This window comes from Argentina silus (assembly GCF_951799395.1).
Source record: "Argentina silus genome assembly, chromosome: 16".
NCBI classification, from domain to species: domain Eukaryota; kingdom Metazoa; phylum Chordata; class Actinopteri; order Argentiniformes; family Argentinidae; genus Argentina; species Argentina silus.
This window is the reverse complement of record NC_139670.1, coordinates 6,235,051-6,255,050: the sequence shown is the minus strand read 5'-3', so window position 1 is coordinate 6,255,050 and position 20,000 is coordinate 6,235,051. Positions and strand designations below refer to the sequence as shown.

The window sequence follows — 20,000 nt, the reverse complement described above, 5'->3', positions numbered from 1 at the left end:
TAGCTAATCAGTCCATCTGACAGCTGTGACTGTGATTAAATGAATAGCACCTTTCTTGTCATTTCGCCAAGAAAAAATGGTGCCAAGTAATGAATAACAAGAATTGTCAGGAGTGAGGGAACTAAAGTAACTAAGCAAGCACATATATATGTCAAATATAAGCCAGCCTTGTGTGATGTTGACATTGAATAATTAGTTCTGAGGATGTTCAAAGAAGGTGGTATCTGGAACCCTTTTTGAAATGGGTCGATCTTGGATCCTATTGGCTGTGTTTACAGTTAACAATCCAACCGGGACTTCCCCCAATACCGTGGGGTGGACACAAAGACATTCACATGACTGGGCCACACCTGGGATGGAGACAGAGAGAGAGCACAGTATTGATGGATGGCCACAGATGAAGGCCCTATTGCAGGTGAACCCTGTGGTGTTTGGGCTCCTGCCCTGGCATTATCTTTATGCCAAGGGGGAGTGGTAACTCATCCATCAGCCTCAGCCAGGGACAAAAGCCTAAAGCTAGCAGCTCACCTACAGTTCACACAGAAAGACTGGAAATGTGTTTCGCTAACACCAGTAACACAAACACGATCTGGAAATGTAACCGAAACAGAACAATAAAAACACTACCTTAACATTTAGACATGTGTCCTCGTTTGGCCGTGACCTTGGCTGTAGTTGATTAGCCCAGACAATTTTTAGTGGCATATTATGCTTCTTTATAGTCGATACTGAGTAGTCTATAGTAGTATTTTGGTGCACCGCAGGGCCCCATTCATTGTGAAAATATGTCCAAAACACCTTACAAACACTCCATGCCAACTAATATTGTGACAGAGCGCCCCTCTGAAGACTTTGTCTGCATTATATTTTTTAAAGTCACTTTACATTGCTGTAATCCGCATTTTAAAAAGCATTTTGTTACCATGACAACAGAAATGTAAAAGTGTATTAAAGCGTAATAAAGTGACTTTTCAGGAAAAATAATGCAGACAGTCTTCATAGAGGGAATTTGTCCTCATATTAGTTGGGTCAGAGTGTCTGCAAATGAAAATACAACAGGGACTGATATGAGCATGCCTGCCAGGGTTCAGGTTGGGACACTCACAGACATGTATGCAGACAGGCAGACTGTGTCTGGGAACAGGGAGTGGCACTGGTGTGCAAACACTCAAACTCATTATCACAGGATCAGACAACACTGACACACATCACCTGGGACTCTCCAACACCTGCCTGTCCGCTGAGAGGATGAGCATAGAGTTAGAATGAATAGACAGGACATCTCCATTCAAGGTGTTGCATTCAAAGGACCCAACATTCCCTGGTGGGTACACTGGAGGCCATATTTCCATGTGGCATTTGGAATGCTTATTCATTCTATGCTTATCACATTAGAATCATGTATCAGTGTTCTATAGACCTACTGAACAGTTAGCAGTTTTGATTTATCCGCCACGTTTGGTGTACCAATCGCAAATCTGAGGGTATGGGGACCTTGTCTATTCTACAAATTCTAGTTCTATGGACTGGATAGGTGACTTGTGTCTCGCTATGTGTACCAGCTGGATTACTGTCACTTAAACGAGGCTGGAGTCCCTTGCTTGTAAACATTGCGGTGCAACAATGCGTCTCTCAAGTGTATTGAACCACGATTCTGATGTGTTTGTACATGTCACGTTATGTGATGATATCACTTTATACGAAACACAAACAACGGGAGGCAAGTCACAGTCAAAAAACAGTCAAAAAACAGGCAAAATTATGATTCAATTTAGAGGGAGAACTTTATTCATTTGCATTATGTACAATGTTTGACATGCACTGCACAATAAAATAACAAAAGCTTTACCTTGAGCCAAATAAAAGGTCTGTTTGCACAGACAGTATACACCCATATTTACAGCCATACAGTCATTTTTAAATGTGTATTATTTCCAATTATGTAGTTTGCCATTTGCCATTGTAAATGATATTTGTCAATGGTTTGTCAAAAATGATATTGTGGATAGTCTTGATATCCATGTTGTGTTTCAGCCTGCAGAGTGACGAGAAAAGACTATGTCGTGTGATTAGAATGTTGATGTGACGTGAGGCAGAATCTGTTATTATCTGAATAAGGCAGATTTACTTTTTGTCAAATTCTGATTTGCGTTAAGCGCTGTGTGGTTGACTGAATGTGTATGATGTTTGATTAACTTCAAATACATAAACTACCCTTCATGCATGTGCATAGGCTACTTAAATGAGGATAACAGTTTGTTGAAAACCATTTCATGAGGTTGTGTATTCTAACCCTAAACTGCAACTACTATCCTAATGATTGATCAGTCACCGTACAGATAGGAAACAACACGTGTGTATATGATTGGCGTGTCTAACAAAAAGCTACAACGGAATGGATTGAGAACTCTGTCAATTATGGTTCTGTCATTATCATCAAGTGGTAATTTTCCCTCCCACATACATCCTTTGGTGAAAGCTTTTCATACAATCAAGTGTGTGTGTGTATGTGTGTGTGTGGTCCACTCATGTAAACCGAGACAGAGCGTTTGGAGGAAAGCGAAGGTAAGATGGTCTCCTCTCAGTAGAACACTGTATCCAAGCAACACTGACCTCAGTAAGGTGGGGGTGTGCCTGTACACCTTGGGCAGCCTGATATTGGATTGGATTTACCAGATTTTACCACACACACACACACACACACACACACACACACACACACACACACACACACACACACGCACACACACACACACACACACAGATTTTGCCTAACAAGCCATTATAATCCAGAGAAGACTTCCCTTGACAACAGGCCTGAGGATGGAAGGGTCACTTTCGTAATCATCCCCTCCAGCCCAGATGGTCTGTGCTTGTGCAGTTCCGATGTGGATGATAAGGATGTCATGATGTAACTGTGTCAAAGCCCTATTGATCCTGCTGAATTTTGGCTATCAAATGTGTCTTTTCACTTATTACCTAATTTGAGAAAATACTAAGACGAAAAAATTAAATGCAATGTAACAGTCTTGTAGCTCAATTGAAACTTAACAGGTTTATAGCTCACAAGTCCTGAAACAAAAAGTAACAGTGACTGATTGATTCACTTACTCCAGAAGAAGATAGTCAGGTTGCCACTGGCTGGCAGGTTTTGTTTGGTTCAGATCAGATGTTAGTCATGAGTAATGGTGACACATTGCTCTCAGGTAAGAGTGCACCACAATACCTGCCTGATTGCCCCTTTATCCTCAGACTTAACAAGATTAAACATGCCAAAAGGCCAGGAGAGAGCCATGCCAGGCAAAAGGTCAAAGTTTAACATGTTTTAGACTGGAAACACGAGACAGTGACCTTTGAAGTCATCGCTGCTTGGCCTCACAACCTGACTCCGACACACGGCCCTGGACTAAAACCAAGAGGGATTAGACAATCAGTGACATCAAAAACAAGACCGGGAAGTACACAATGTGGGCCAACTGTCCCAGAAGGTTCATCCATTTGGCTTTTCGTGTAGATATGTCATCCGGAAGAATTGTGAGATTAATAATGCCTACTGTCTAATCCTTCTTCAGCGATGGGAGACACAACTGAAAGACCACAGTATCTATAATGTATATTGCATATTATAGCACAAAACAAACTGTTGCAGCTGCCATCAAGACTGTGTGCAGATCCACAGGTTCGTCTGTTGGTCGATGAGAAGACTATTGAGAAGCTGGTGCAGTAACTACGGAGGTGGTTCAGTGTCTGTTGAACTGGTTGGTTTGGCATGCAGGAGCAGGGAGAGAGACGGGCAGGACATGCAGACAGCCATGCGTCGAGACCAGACCAGACCAGACCAGACCAGACCAGATGAGATGAGATGAGAGATCACTTACAATCTACCTCCAGGATAGCTCTAACAGTTCGTGTGAGTTCTTTAGCTTCCACAGCTAGTGTAGCGGCCGTCCACGGGGTCTTTTTCCCCAGACGGGCAGCCAGGCTCTGGGACGAGGCTCCAGCCTTCACATCACCTGAGCTGGAGGGACAGAGAGGGACCAGTCATCATCACTAGAAGGATGTGGACACTGTACTGTAGGCTGAATTCAGATTTCGTTCACTTCAGTTTAGTTTCAGTTCAATTTCCTTTATTGTCCCAGATGGGAAACATGGGTTGCAATCAGGAGTCACAATTAAAAACATACAATAATCAATTTAGTCACTAATATGTAGCCTAGATAGCCTTGATATAGATACAGATATGTCGACTATATATATATATATATATATATATATATATATATATATATATATATATTAAAGTCTTTAGCTTTAATTTTCTTATTAGAGAAATACATGTTTATCCTTGGGCACTGAATAGACTTGGCAGAGTCATTGTCTTCTGACAATGAGGAATATATAATTATATTGCACATATTAACTTGCACTCTTTAAATTAACATGGTGTAATGGACATTCGCCAACCTATATTTTGTCAAACTAGACAAACTGGGACACAAGTAAAAAGAAATTGTGTCATGTGTATCAAGCGCTCATGTGATACTTTGTTACAGAAGCTACATTGAGGTGTTCCACTGACCTACAGATGGACAATAGGACAGTAGGTAGGGGGTATCGAAGGCAGGCATCTGTAAAAAGGTTCTCGAAACCCAATGACGCAGACTGCCTCACTTTAGAGAATCAAACTTACACAACTGATTGTTCAGGTCCTAGTGGCCGGAAAACAGATTGTTATCATCTTTAGGTAAGTGGGCAATATCATGCTTCGGTTTCATGACAACGTGTGTGGATTAACAGGAGTGAGATGTGCCACAGAACCCAAAATGAGCCTTTACGTCAGTCAGTTCAAAATGAGCCTTTACGTCAGTCAGTTCAAAATGAGCCTTTACGTCAGTCAGTTCAAAATGAGCCTTTACGTCAGTCAGTTCAAAATGAGCTTATTTTTTTTGTTTCCTTTACGTGATTCCGTAAAACTTCACCAGTCAAAGAGATACTATCCCGGTAAGACTGACCTAGATAAACTAAGTATTAATATAATATCACCTGATCTCATAGAATAACATGCATACAGTCTTAAGGGCAGAGCTAGATGTTTCATAACCAGTCCATTATTGAACAGTGGGTAACCCTTTATAAACGTTAATTATTGTTCTGCTGGGATCATGTTTGATTCAAAGCCTTACTTTAGCCTTTGGCTGACCAGAAGGAACAGAGAGCAGGACTCCACTAATGGGCTCTGCTGTCTGCAGGGACCCTCATTACAGAGCCAAGGCCATATCTCCCACTGAGGTGTCTGGGTCAACACGTACACACACACACACACACACACACACACACACACACACACACACGAAGGGTTGCTACTACAGGAGGTCTAACAGATTGGGTCTTATTAGACACACTGTGCAGCTAATGTAGAGTGCTTAGGAACACTCAGAAAGAGAGACTGAAAAGGGTGGGTGGATGGGTGGGGGGGGGGGGGGTGGGGGGGGGTGTAATTTCATAAAAAGGAAAGAAGCTTTTGAATTTCTTGTCGTAGAAGTGCTGGAGTGGGAAGTGTTTGTCTGAGGGCTCTGTTGTTGCCTGAACATCTGAAAGCCTGTTGCTAATAGCAACAAATGGCACTAAATGACACATCTTTTTTCTTTGTCAACTATGTGAAGGGAATTTTATTTAAGGAGGTCAAGGATAATTTGTACCACAGGATATCGGTATATCAATAAAAGACTCATCAATAAAACATGTAGCACCAAAGTCTTATATAAGACTCAATTATGTAACTATTGTACAAGTTGAATTAATGTTACTGAATGTATTGTGATATTTGAACGACAGTATGTAACATAATAATTGATGACTGACATCTGTGTGTGTCAAAACAAAACATATTGACGCAATATGATTCATCATTCCCCTGATGAAGACGTGAGCTGAAACGTCATCTGGTCATCTTTTATCAGCAACTATGCTGCAGGAATAAATAAGAATAATTGACTGAGTATAAATCTGTGTCTTGTGTGACATTTCTTCTTTACTATGATATATTCCAGGAGATATCAGAAAAAACAGACACCGATGGTAAGAGCACTGCGTTTTGAACTGACCTCATCTGTTTACATATGAGCCACAACTCAATATCACACAGACAACAGTCTATAAACTAACAGACAACAGTCTATAAACTAACAGACAACTGACTATAAACTAACAGACAACTGACTATAAACTAACAGACAACAGACTATAAACTAACAGACAACTGACTATAAACTAACAGACAACAGTCTATAAACTAACAGACAACTGACTATAAACAACATGTCTCTCTTTCCAATTGAAACTGGGAAGAATGAACTTTCAGGCAACAGACACACAATGAAAGGAATGTTGAAGTGTCAGCCCAAGCACAGTCAGTTCTTACCTTGAGCTCTTCACTGGACCTTGATGCCCAATGAGGAAGTCTTGGACAACCTATTTGGATTAAAATCATTGTTTCATGAAGATTAAAGCTGAGCCTGTATAAACTCACAATTCCTCGAAATGAAATGCATTTGATATTTTTAGCTGTTCCCTACTGAGTATTTGCTTTCAGAAAATGTGATTCATTATCCAAATACACATTTGTTTTTTGGAAACCAAAACCAAAAAATACAATGTGAGTCATACAGTATGAGTAGCATTGAAGCAATGCCATTTAAAAGGTTGTCGTCCCAACTGTAAAAAGCTACTGCATCACTGGCAAGCAGAAGAGGAAGAGTGAATGGAGTGAACTAGTTTGAGATTCCAACATTTCAATCTGTCTCTGGTCCTACCTCCACAAAGTTGATCAGTTTGCCCGTGGACAACTCATAGCCCTGTTTGGCCCCATCGCTCTTCCGTAGCTGACACTCAAGGACAGCTACTCTCTTCTTCAGCTCCTCTGTCTGCTCCTGTGACAACACCAGCACAGGGGTCAACTCTGGGGCCTCCATTCCACCATTGTACGTCTATCTTCCCTCTCTTTTTTTGTCTACCTCTCTATCTGTCCCTGGGGAGGCTGGTGGAGGTAGAAATCGGAGGATGGGGTCATTGTAATGCATGGAATGGAATGAGGAACGGTATCTGTTTGATACCGTTCCTCATTCCGTTCCATGCATCACAATGAGCCCATCCTGCGATTTATACCTCCACCAGCGTCCCCAGAATTACACTTGTCTAGTCCTGGATGTATTTGTGTTCATACATCAGTACATACACATAACAGTAGAGTGTGTATACTGTATGTCTACAGTTTCAAGTTTATTGGCTGCTGAGTGCCATGTATCAAATAATGATTCATGACAATGACGGTGCTCTGGCATGGCTCTGGTGGGGATTTTTTAAACTCACATTTGAACACCCAAAAATGTTTGGTGTTCAAGTAATATAATGATAGTTGAACTTTCTGAACTACAGTTTTGAATGCAGGTCTCCTGACCTGTAGGGTTGCTAGCCAGATTTTTAAAAATAACCCCTAAATCGACGTCAGAGAGAGAGAGAGAGAGATCACATTAAACCAGCTCTGCTCAGCACTGAATAATACAAAGCAAACACTGACCTACTTAACCAGCAGGGAAGAGAATAAAACCAGGAGCGGACTACAGGCTTACCTAGCCTAAGGGAGAGGGGAGAACCAGGACTAAATCCAGACCCAGGGAGAGACGAAAACCAGGAGTGGACAATAGGCCTACCCTACCAGGGGAGAGGAGAAAACCAGGACTATACCCAGACCAGGGAAGAGGAAAAACCAGGAGTGGACCATAGACCTACATAGCCCAGGGGAGAGGGGAGAACCAGGAATCGAGGAATGGAGTTACTAACAGTTGAGAAAGGGCCTATTTCAGGGGAGCTCTGTGGTTTCTTAATTCTTCTCACTCCAACCTGCCCTCAAGTCACCTTTACCTTAGCCTGGGCAGGGTTCTGTGTCCTCTGGGTCTTGAGCTCGGCGATCTCAGCCTCCAGGAGGTGGATCACCTCCTCATAGTCCTTCTCCATCCCCCGCGCCTGCTTCTGGGCGGCCTCCGCCAGGTGGATCCGGCTCCGCAGCCCCCGGCTCTCCTCCGTTCCAGCTTTTACCTCCTGCCCCAGAGAGGAGAGGAGAGGAGAGGAGAGGAGAGGAGAGGAGAGGAGAATGAGGGAGAGAGAGTGAGCTGTCCTGGAGTTACTGTCCTGGAGGCCTCACTGCCAGCACTGGTACAGCACACAGACACAGACACACACACAGACAGACACACAGACACACACACACACACACACACATACACACACACATGCTAGCAGAGAAAAGAGCACCCACGGCCATTCAATTTGCACTGCCCCTGACAATTAAATTAGATAACATGAATAAATACATGAATAAATGACCACTACACATCTTAATGTGTATGCTATCATGAATAATCATCTTGGGGCATAACCATATCATGACAACGCATTTTCCCTCCACAGACCTCACAGTGCACTAAAGTCAGATTAAGCATTCTACAATGTCACTGCACATCAGTGTTATGACAAAGCATTCCACACTGAAGCTGAATCATCTTACGAAGCATCAACGTCTAACTGGGGTTTAGGCTGCCAGTTCCTGTCATGGTAAAGCATGTCTTTCTGTGTGATCACGTCACAGCCAAACTACTAAACCAGTCCAGCATATTTCCATGGATTCAAGCGACTATGAATGAGGGACTGAGTCAATAAATGGATGGATAGAATAAATCCATGAATGAATGAATGAATTGTGTTAAAAGCAGAACTAAATTTTTTCTTTTTCCGAGGCCTTTCGAGGTCATTTGTCATTAGTCTCAGGGCGCGTTGTGGAGGAGTGAGCCACAGACACGCAGCGTTTCCCTCTGCCATCATTTCACATGAGAGACGAGTTGGAACAATAACAACACATGATGGATGGTACAACCCCAGAGGGGAGCCCATACCAACCTGACAGAAAACCACTTACACACCGTCACAACCCTCGGGATAAGTTACTCCTGGGCACAGTTCTAGGATCATCTTACCCTTCCCAAATCCCTCACCTCAACCACATGAAACCGATCTTAGGTAAGGCCCATACGGGACGCGTCATTCTACTTACATAACCATGATGAGGAACAGAGACACCCGCTGCAATTCTTAGGGAGCCATTCATTCTATTACTGTTAGGTGGCAAGCAACACCTCCAGTACTACAGCCATGCAGTCAATAGGTACTACACACTCCTGAAACAAATACTACAAATCCCATGGTGCTATGCTAGGTGGAGCATGGTGCTATGCTAGGATGAAGATGGCTAAAGACACCGGTCAGTGCTGCTTGTTTTCCCCTGCTAATGGTTGAGGAGAGGAGCAAAGGAGAGTAAGATGATCCGAGATCTAAGATTATTATGTCACGGCCCGCTTCAGCACACAACAGCATAAGCCCCCCTAATCACCGTTAGATTATGATCAGGTGCATGCTGTCAGGTTAAATCTGACGAGCAAAGGCAGAGGCAGAATCAATTTCCCATAGTGGGAACAACAAAGCGGTCACCAGGCTACATCGTTTGGGTAAACAGCTGAGGATGAGGATGAGGATGAAGAAATGTTACGACTCTCAAATTCATAAAGGGAGCTATGGATGCAAGGACTGACCGTTCATGGGATAAAAACATATAGTTTTAACCATGTTTTGAAGCTTTTGTTTACAGTTACATCATTTACACACAATGGAGCAAAACAAGCTTATTCTTTGGGTTCTGATGGGGTAAGACAGTTGGACTAGGTTGATGAGGAATATATTAGTTATATTCTTCAAGAACCAATGGCTATATACAGTATCATTTATTTAAACGTCAAAAAATATATGTAACAATGCCAGATTGTTCCTTAAAGCATGGAGTCGATACTGAGAAAACATAGATGAACTTGACTATTCCACTAATATGCACACCACAAACAAGCAGAAGATGTTAACGAGGTGACATCACTGCCTTCAGGGTGACGGTCACTCACGACCGTGGAGGGACAGCGGATAGACAATCAACAGGCACCTTGAACATAAGGTCAGTTCAAATGAACGCACTCTAGCGCGGCAGCAGAGATCGAGGTGTTTCGGCTTACTTGTACTCTATTCAAAACACGGTACACAGTACATAACAAACTGCCTACGCTGCATGACCAAACGGCATCATTGAACGCCGTGTGAAAAAAAGCAGACAATAGATATTGATAAAAACAGAACATGTGCCAATCCAACGGGATCTAACAGGTTGAGCCTCCTGAGGTGTGGTCGTGTAAAGGACGATCTGAGCGGACATTATGAGGGGAGATGTAGGTCATCACCAGCAAGGTGTTTATTTTTAAATGACAGCAGGGATCAAACAGCACGATCACACATAAACACACATACACGCGTACATACACACACACATGTCCACAGACACACACACACACACACGCGCACACACACCCACACACCCACACACCCCCACACACACACACACGCACACACAGTGGCCCATCTGTTCTTTGTTCGGGTTGCCAGCAGGAGTACCAACAATTCTGTGAACTGGCATTCCGTGGAGAGAGAGAGAGAGAGAGAGAGAGAGAGAGAGAGAGAGAGAGAGAGAGAGAGAAAGAGAGAGAAAGAGAGAGGGATTGAGAGAGATATGAACACATAAGCTGATGAGTGGGTAAGACAGTGGAATAATGACCAACCACATCAGGGGCTGCACACAGCACAGTGTGTGTGCACATGCGTGTGTGCGTGTGTGTGTGTGCGTGTGTGCGTGTGTGTGCGCATGTGTGTGTGTGTGTGATTAGGTAACTAATGGAGACGTACATGGGTCTGATGCTTCCAGCTGCGGCCCCAGGGGGTGAGGCCCCTCATAGTGTCAAAGACAACCTGGGTTACAGTGACCTCATTCTCAAATGAAAATGTCAGCCACTTCATCTCCAACTCCATCTCTCCATCTAGCGAGATGAAAAGCTCTCTTCTAAACCACACTGGTCCCATGCAAGCTGATCAAACATCGCATGGCTCCATGGGATGCCGTTGTGACCTTTGCCAATGACCTAACGTCCCTGTCACTGCGGCCCTCTGCGCATGTTATTACCTTTTTCTTTTGAACAATATGATCTATATTTGTATTTCCAATGGGTTCTTGGCACTGTGTGAACAGCGGGGTATGTGTTATGTAATTCTTCTTCCCTCTCGGTCTGAGTCTATGACTGTTCCTGTCTGCTGTGAAAGAACACGACAAATGCAACCACTTGAAGTGAGCTTTACAGGAGAGGAAAAAATAAGATCTGCCTTTCCTTCGGACATTTCTAAGCCAAAGTAATTCCCAGTTTCGCCAGATCAACCAGTGCGAGAAGACCTTCAACTCGTGAACCCTTTATTTCCATGAAAAAGAGTGGAAATGTTGTGTAACTGAAAGCAACATCCACAATTCAAAGAACCTTTTTATAGCCGGCCTGGGAAGGGCAGCATGGCAGTGTGGATGAGGAGTCAGGGAGTTACAGCCCTTCAGCTCAGCTCTTCAGCTCAGCTCTTCAGCTCAGCTCCATACAGGGTTGATCAAATATGCAGTGGTTGTAGAGAGCTTTGGAGTTCTGAATTAGATGAGAGATGAACATGATAGTCTGTGTGTGTGTGTGTGTGTGTGTGTGTGTGTGTGTGTGTGTGTGTGTGTGTGTGTGTGTGTGTGTGTGTGTGTGCGTGCGTGCTTGCCTGCGTGTGCTCTGAACCTGATAGCCAGGTGCAATCAGTTTTGTGACACACAGACAAGAATGTTTGATTGGTTCATGTGTGACCAGGTTTTCATCAAATGGAGCTTCTCTAAACGCACATCATGGATGACATACAGGCACTCTCGATGATTTCTGCCCCATGGGAGATGTAGCTTTGCAACATGAAGTACGCACAATCAAGCTCAATTCCTCTCCCTTCACCTCTTTCTGCCATAGCAACAATGTCTTAAAAATACAGATGCTAGTGTTCAAGGCTCTGTTGGGCGCAGTGGTTGGCTGTGTTTAAATGTGGATATTGATCTGAGGGCATTATGCAACAGTCCCATCTGAGTTAGCAGAGCTCCAAACTGGAGAGGCGAGGGAGAAGGTGAGACCCTGTGTCTGTGACTCATCATGCAGCCCAGGACTGTTTAGGATCCACATGCCTCCATTCCAACAGTGGCCACACACAACCCATACTGCAGGCCTACATTGGTAGCCCCTCCCTCCCTCCCTCCCTCCCTCCCTCCCACACACACGCTGCAGGAGTGCTGTTACGGGCTATATTCTGTGCGTTAAGCACACTCAGAGAACTCTTCAGAGTGACACCCATGGGTACAAGTGTGTGAGCAAGAGCATGATTACTGCACCATGGAGATCAACCATCTAATAATGCTGGAGTGTGTGTGTGTGTGTGTGTGTGTGTGTGTGTGTGTGTGCGTGCGTGCGTGCGTGCGTGCGTGCGTGCGTGCGTGCGTACGTGCGTGCGTGTGTGTGTGTGCGGGTGTGCGGGTGTGTGTGTTCGTGCGCACATTCGTTGTGAATTACTTGGGAACCAAAAAATGCCCAACTCCCCCGGTAAACCTACCGTGAAACCAATACAGTAGACCCCAATACAGTAGAAACCAATACAGTAGACCCCAATACAGTAGAAACCAATACAGCAGACACACCTGTTTATGGTATGGCACGGTACACCACTGACCCACCTGTTTGACCCTGTTCAGCTCCTCCTGCATCTGACGATGGAGTTTCTGTGACTCAGCCAACTGCTCCTGGAGGGCAAGGAACACAAACAACAACTCCAATCATCATTAGTTTGAGAGGTAATCAATCACGACTGTGCATTCCTCGCATTCAATCAATGACATTTTTAGTTATGAGTTATAATTGAAAATACTTACAAACGAATGAGCAAAACTCTCAGCACTAGGCTACTACCACATCAGAGGCACACGTATGTATTTATTGAGCCTTGCTGTAGCCGGTGTTGAATGTGAACGGTACCTGTAGCCTTGCTGTAGCCGGTGTTGAACGTGAACGTGAACGGTACCTGTAGCCTTGCTGTAGCCAGGGTTGAATGTGAACGGTACCTGTAGTTTCTTGATGTCCTTCAGAGCCTCGATGTGGTCTTTCCTCAGTCGCTCCATCTCCTCCAGGTCATCAGATGAGTCTGACAATGAAGGCTTTTACACACACGCGCACGCACGCACGCACACACGCACAGACACACACACACACACACACACACGCACACACACAGGCACAGACACACGCACAGACACACGCACAGACACACGCACAGACACAGACACAGGCACAGGCACAGACACACCCACACACCCACACACCCACACACCCACACACCCACACCCACACACCCACACACACACACACACAAATGTACACACACACACACACACACACACCATCAAGACAGGAGCATATCACTGCAGTGTCTACATTCAAACAATACAGCATAACTATTCAAATCTCACCATCAGCACCGAAACACATTACACACACACACACCGCCAGCAACAGAGGAAGAAGTTACTAACGCTCTACTTCCTAACGAAACAAGCCTTCCGTACTCAACAAGCTAACAACATCAGCTCAGGGGTGCATGTCATAGAAGTAATAAGGCTTTACTCCTCTACCACATTCTCCTCCAACGCTTGTTGAGAAGGAGGACATCACCGATCATTACCACAATCACACCTCTGACAGAGCAGTGCATCAACAGATGTATACAATACAACATATACAACACAACACCAACAGCATTCCTCATTCCCATGATAATGTTAATGACACCCCTCACTCTGTAGGACACCCCTCACTCTGTAGGACACCCCTCACTCTGTAGGACACCCCTCACTCTGTAGGACACCCCTCACTCTGTTCCTCACTCTGTAGGACACCCCTCACTCTGTAGGACACCCCTCACTCTGTAGGACACCCCTCACTCTGTAGGACACCCCTCACTCTGTAGGACACCCCTCACTCTGTTCCTCACTCTGTAGGACACCCCTCACTCTGTAGGACACCCCTCACTCTGTAGGACACCCCTCACTCTGTAGGACACCCCTCACTCTGTTCCTCACTCTGTAGGACACCCCTCACTCTGTAGGACACCCCGAAAGGACTTCATAGTAATACAGTACGTCGCCTTCTAATAAAGTCTCAATGGCCTCAAACTAAACCAACGCTTCGATGGAATTACTGTACCTCAATATCTGTATTACTCTAAACTGTACCTCAATATCTGTATTACTCTAATCTGAATGTAGCCTAGTCAAAGTAGGAGAAGAAACAACAACAAAAAAAAAAACATGTCTTGATAAAGATGAGCGGTGTCCTACCCTCGGGTTGGTGGGCGACTCTAACACGACGGAGAGGTTGTCTGGGGCGAACCTGGCCCCGTGACCAACACCCGACTCCTCCGACTGCAGCTTCAGCAACTCGCGGGTGATGGCCTCAAAATCTGCATGCAAAAAAAACACCTGGCGTTTCTCTGGCGTGCCACACACGCACAACGCAGACATGCAGAGGCTTGATCGACGCACATTTTGGATCGAACAATTGTTTGATATGCACATCATAAATGTGCTCTTAAGTGGCACCAGCCGGGGTCAAAGAATGATAGGTCGATGTGAGGTCACTTGTGTAGGTTTATTGGATTAGGTGAGGTCAGAGTTGGGTAGGGAGGTGATGGTTTAGGATTAGGGTTGGTGATGGGTAAACCGTAAGATGGGTACGGTTTAGAGAGTCAGGGTTACATTTAGGAAGGCGGTCGTGGTTAGGGTTATGGTAAGAATAATGGCAGGGTCTGATTAGGATGTTGGTTTGATTAGTGATTGATAGGCATATTGTAGGTACAGTACAGAGTGCATTGGGTCAGGTTAGGTAAAAGGTCAGGGGTCATGGAGGTGCAGTCTTCTTACCTGCATAGGCCACGGTCCCAGAAGGGTCTGCTTGTAGTCTGACCTTCAAGATCTGTTTCTGTGCCTCTGAGGGCTTCAGGCCAAGCGTATCCAGAGCCTACACACACACACACACACACACACACACACACACACACACACACACACACACACACACAGCTCAAATACACAGTCAGCGCTCACATACAGTTTCCACGCTAACCACACGTACCAGTAAACTCCTTCACCCCTAGCGTGATTGAGCATGCTGGATGTGAATATTGCCTGATGATTTTGCCATTATGCAGTGGGTGTGTATGGATCACATACACACGCACACACACTTGCATATGCCCACACACTGGCTTGACAAAACCACACATATCGGTACACTCCTTCACCCCTAGCGTGATTGAGCATGTTGGATGTGAATATTGGCAAACGATTTTGCCTTGATGCCGTGGGAGTGTATGGATCTCACACACACACACACACACACACACACACAAACACACACACACACACACACACACACACACACACACACACACACACACACACACACACACACACACACAGGCTTGACTGTAGGCGGCTGTTTGATTAGGCCAGAGCAAATGACAGCGTAGCAGTAATGACTTATTGATCTGTTTAGCTAAAGAGATGTGACAATCATTACACTACAATGACCTTTGCAGGGAAACCACATCCAAATACACATATACAGTACATCATAGCCACACATACGCACACACACGCACACTCACACACACACACACACACACACACACACACACACCGACCTGCTCCAATCTCTCGAGTTTGAGGCGACAGCTGGGGGTTAGGGAGCGCTTCCTTTGTGGGGGCTGACCGCTCATTGGCTGACAGGTAGAGGAGGATTCTGGGTAGAGAGAGACAGGTGACACTGTAGATTAGTGAACAGTTATGATTAGATATCACACCTGTGCGTCTGTGGGTTTCAGGTTCCACAGCCAGAGGTTCATGTTTAATGATGACTAAGTTTTATGACTGTTTGGCCTCTCTAATACATTATGTTCACAACAACACATCATGAGGTGGTTTCCTACAGATAAAATATTAGACTAAATCACATGTTCAATGGAGACTCTCCATTGAAGATGCCTATCAGTCTAGGACTAGTTTTAGGCAGGTTTTGGAAAATGTGACCAAACATTCCCGATAGGTCATACACATCCCTGCATTGTTTCTCATTCAACAACTACCAGATTAGATTGTGTTGCTTGGCAGCCCTTTAAGTCACACTTTCCAACAGGGTCCTTGTTCTCAACTTTTTGTTATCAATCTATCCTATCTATCATCTCCCCACGCTGACACATCTCTGACAGTGAACATCTGGAATACACTCATCATCACACAGGGAAAGCAGGCGCAAGGCGAAGCAATCCATCAGAATACTGTCGCAGTTTTGTCAGTTGCTTTCATGAGCGTTCCGCTCCCATTGCCCTGCCTGTTTTCCAAACTCAAACTGTTCACACCTGTAGTTCACCTGTGCTCACGACGACCGAGCCGCGTTTGTCTCTCTCGGGGTACCGATTGAGATGTGATAGGCGGTTCTCATACCACATTTAGACACAAACAACAAAACTTCATCCAGGGAGAAAAATGTGTACTGTATGAAGGGCCTGACTAAACCTTCTAATTGTTTGCCATGTCATCGAATTATCTTGACTTGAGTCGGCGGAACCGACACTGACAGACAGACGTGCGCTGAGAAAATGTGTGTGTGCCCCCAGGGGAATTTCAAGAATCCGAACAGACACCCAGCCCAGTCACTTCATCTGTCATCTTCACTCACTGAAGACAGTAATCTGATCGCTCACATTCCCGAGGAACCAGTGACAGGGGGCGTAGGATCAACATGGCCCTTAAAACACTGATCTGAGGTCAGTTTAGCATCCCTCCCCTTTATGGTTAAGCTGAGGATGTTAGCAGGGGAAGCTGATCCCAGATCTGAGCCTATAGGGAACCTCTAATCAGCACCGGAGAGTGTGTGTGACGTCATTCCCGTTGTTGTTAGGTACACATAGAGCTGGAATTCCTCAAGAAGCTGACAGCTTGTTCTGTGTCATTGGGAGGCAGACAAACAGGATGTGTTTGACACCTCCCCGTCGAGCGTCTCCAGTCCAGGACTCCCACCCGCCTCGCTTCCTCCTCACCCAGGCAGCATGCCACGCGCCATCTGTCCCTCACTACGCTCTGTCCAAACACTCTTTGATACACTCTACTGAGTCATGTTACATAGAACTACATTGAACAGCGTTAAACATTACAGACCAGCGAAAGGGATCGCTTAGAACAATATCGAGTCGTATAGAACCGAGTAAAGAGTAAAGTAGAGCGGAGTAGAATCATAGAGTAAAAACAGAACAGCTCAGAACTGCATAAAGACGTGGTGGAGAATAGATATAGAAGATGTAGAATAATATACAGGACTATATGATTTCTCAAGTATACAGTAGGTGAGCAGTAATTACCGTTTGGTCTGGTGTGTGTGTGTGTGTGTGTGTGTGTGTGTGTGTGTGTGTGTGTGTGTGTGTGTGTGTGTGTGTGTGTGTGTGTGTGTGTGTGTGTGTTGTGTTTGTTTTCTAAATTGTTTTCCTACAGTATATGGGTCTCAGGCCTGCTCTCTATTATTAGCTCAGCTGGGGTGTGTTTGCGTGACTGACTTTATGACATGACTCCTGCTGTGCCTGTCAGATAACGCCAGAGGGGTAAATCTCATTTGACTGGTATCTGTCTGTGTGTGTGTGTTTGTGTGTGTGTTTGTGTGTGTGTGTGTGTGTGTGTGTGTGTGTGTGTGTGTGTGTGTGTGTGTGTGTGTGACTTTGACAACCTGTTTGCATACTTGATAGTCCACCTGTAGGCGTATCTAACTGTGCTCTCACACTGGGTACACGATGTTCAGAAATACAAACACAAGTGATCATTCCCAAACAACTCATCAAACCTTCAATTAAAGGTGGATGGGTTCATACAGACACTGTCTCACCAGGGTTGGCGTCTTTGTTGCTGGCACTCTGAGGAAGGGAGGAGACACATGTCTGTTCTACTCTCACGGGAACCACTCGAACCTGCAGCAACAAAAGGAATACTCTTCTGTTTGTTGTGCTTGTGTGTGTGTGTGTGTGTGTGTGTGTGTGTGTGTGTGTGAACCTGCCTGTGTGTGTGTATGCCTACGTGTGTGTATCTTGTCCACATATCTAACCTGGCTGAGGTTGAGAGGAGGCAGGGTCTCGCTGGTGGGGTTTGGTGTGGAGGTGATCTTGGGGAGCAGGGCTCCAGGGTTCTGCAGCGTGCCCTGACACGGGGGCTTGGGCTGGGGTACTCCTCCACTGGCCGGGGCCTGGATGGAGATGGGGCTCTGAGTACCACTGCTGGAGCTGGAGGAGGACCTCCGCCTAATAAATGCTATTTCCACCGTGGGGTCCGGTCTGTACAGGGGGCAAAGGAGGGAGAAGTCATTGCTGATAATGGAACAAGAGAGTTAAGCATAATACAGGTCCGAGGATTTTTCAGGAAACAAACTTGTGTTATTGAGGTCATATTCAGGACACACGCCCCACCTGAGCTTAGTGCGTGTGATTACACTCCTGGCCTCCTCATACGTCACTCCAATAAAGGACTCCTTGTTGACAGACACCAGTTGGTCTCCTGCCATGAGTCTCCCATCCTAGAGGACAGAACACACCGTCACATCAGGATAATTGTGAAGAAAACCACTTCTGTGACTTGTGCTGCTTATACAGTACCACTATAAACCACAGGGGGCACATTTCCATCCTCTATCTATGTTTGAAGTGAATATTATCTGCCTGCATATTTATTTCATTGTTTCACAAAGAGCAGAATCAGGTTAATGACCAGGAGCAGATTAAGACACATAGACTAACAAGAAGACAGAGCACATAATCAACAAGGACACTACTGCTTAGCTTTTACACTTTGACACCAAAACCCAAAGAAACAACACAGTTTTGTTGGAAACAGTACCACTGGACACAGCAGTGAAGCACCAGAGAACACCTGTTTAAGGAAGTACACAGACAGATAGTCACCCGCTGGCAGTCTCCTCCCGGCACTATTTCCTGAATTAATATCATTGGTCCCTCAGCTCGGTTAGCTCCGCCCTTGATGACAAGACCCAAGCCTGTTCCCTTGGAAACGCATATCAACTGAATAGCGCTGTAACTAGGGAGAGAGAAGGGGAGAGAAAGAGAGTGCAGAGAGAGAGAGAAAGAGAGAGAGAAAGAGATGAGGAATACTTGCTCAGACTAGTACATTGAATCTGAGCCTGATTAAATACACAAAGCCATGCTGGTTTTATTCAAGATGACCTGATTAAACTCTCTCTCTGTATACAGTGCATTCGGAAAGTATTCAGACCCTTTCACTTTTTCCACATTTTGTTATGCCTTATTCTAAAATAGATTAAATTCATTTTTTCCCCTATCAATCTACACACAATACCCCATGACAAAGCCAAAACAGGTTTTGAAGGCTGAGGTCCTGAGCGGTCTGGAGCAGGTTTTCATCAATGATCTCTCTGTACTTTGCTCTGTTCATCTTTCCCTCGATCCTGACGAGTCTCCCAGTCCCTGCTGCTGAAAAACATCCCAACAGCATGATGCTGCCACCACCATGCTTCACCATAGGGATGGTATTGGCCAGGTGAACGGTGCCTGGTTTCCTCCAGACGTGACGCTTGGCATTCAGGCCAAAGAGTTCAATCTTGGTTTCATCAGACCAGGTCACCTCCCTGACGATGGCCCTTCTCCCCCTATTGCTCAGCTTGTGATATTTCAGTTTTTTATTTGTAATAAATTAGCAAACATTTCTAAAAACCTGTTTTCGCTTTGTCATTATGGGGTATTGTGTGTAGATTGATGAGGAAAAAAATGAATTGTATCCATTTTAGAATAAGGCTGTAACATAACAAAATGTGCAAAAAGTGAAGGGGTCTGAAGACTTTCCGAATGCACTATATAAGTATTTCTGTTAGACAGAGATATGGTCTACAGTCAATGAAGATGTG

At 44.9% G+C, this 20,000-nt stretch overlaps 1 protein-coding gene across 1 annotated transcript in view; it reads right to left on the bottom strand.

The window, feature by feature from the left end:
- The window catches only part of stxbp4 (syntaxin binding protein 4), a gene marked incomplete at both ends in the record, with an annotated part of 35,071 nt that overhangs the window by 4,388 nt on the left and 10,683 nt on the right, over positions 1–20,000 (bottom strand). Inside the window, 13 exon segments of the mRNA XM_083687617.1 lie at positions 3,879–4,018; positions 6,422–6,471; positions 6,813–6,929; positions 7,921–8,097; positions 12,710–12,775; positions 13,094–13,186; positions 14,366–14,487; positions 14,948–15,044; positions 15,730–15,827; positions 17,958–18,039; positions 18,174–18,399; positions 18,532–18,638; positions 19,024–19,156. Coding sequence (XP_083543743.1) covers positions 3,879–4,018; positions 6,422–6,471; positions 6,813–6,929; positions 7,921–8,097; positions 12,710–12,775; positions 13,094–13,186; positions 14,366–14,487; positions 14,948–15,044; positions 15,730–15,827; positions 17,958–18,039; positions 18,174–18,399; positions 18,532–18,638; positions 19,024–19,156 — 1,508 coding nt within the window.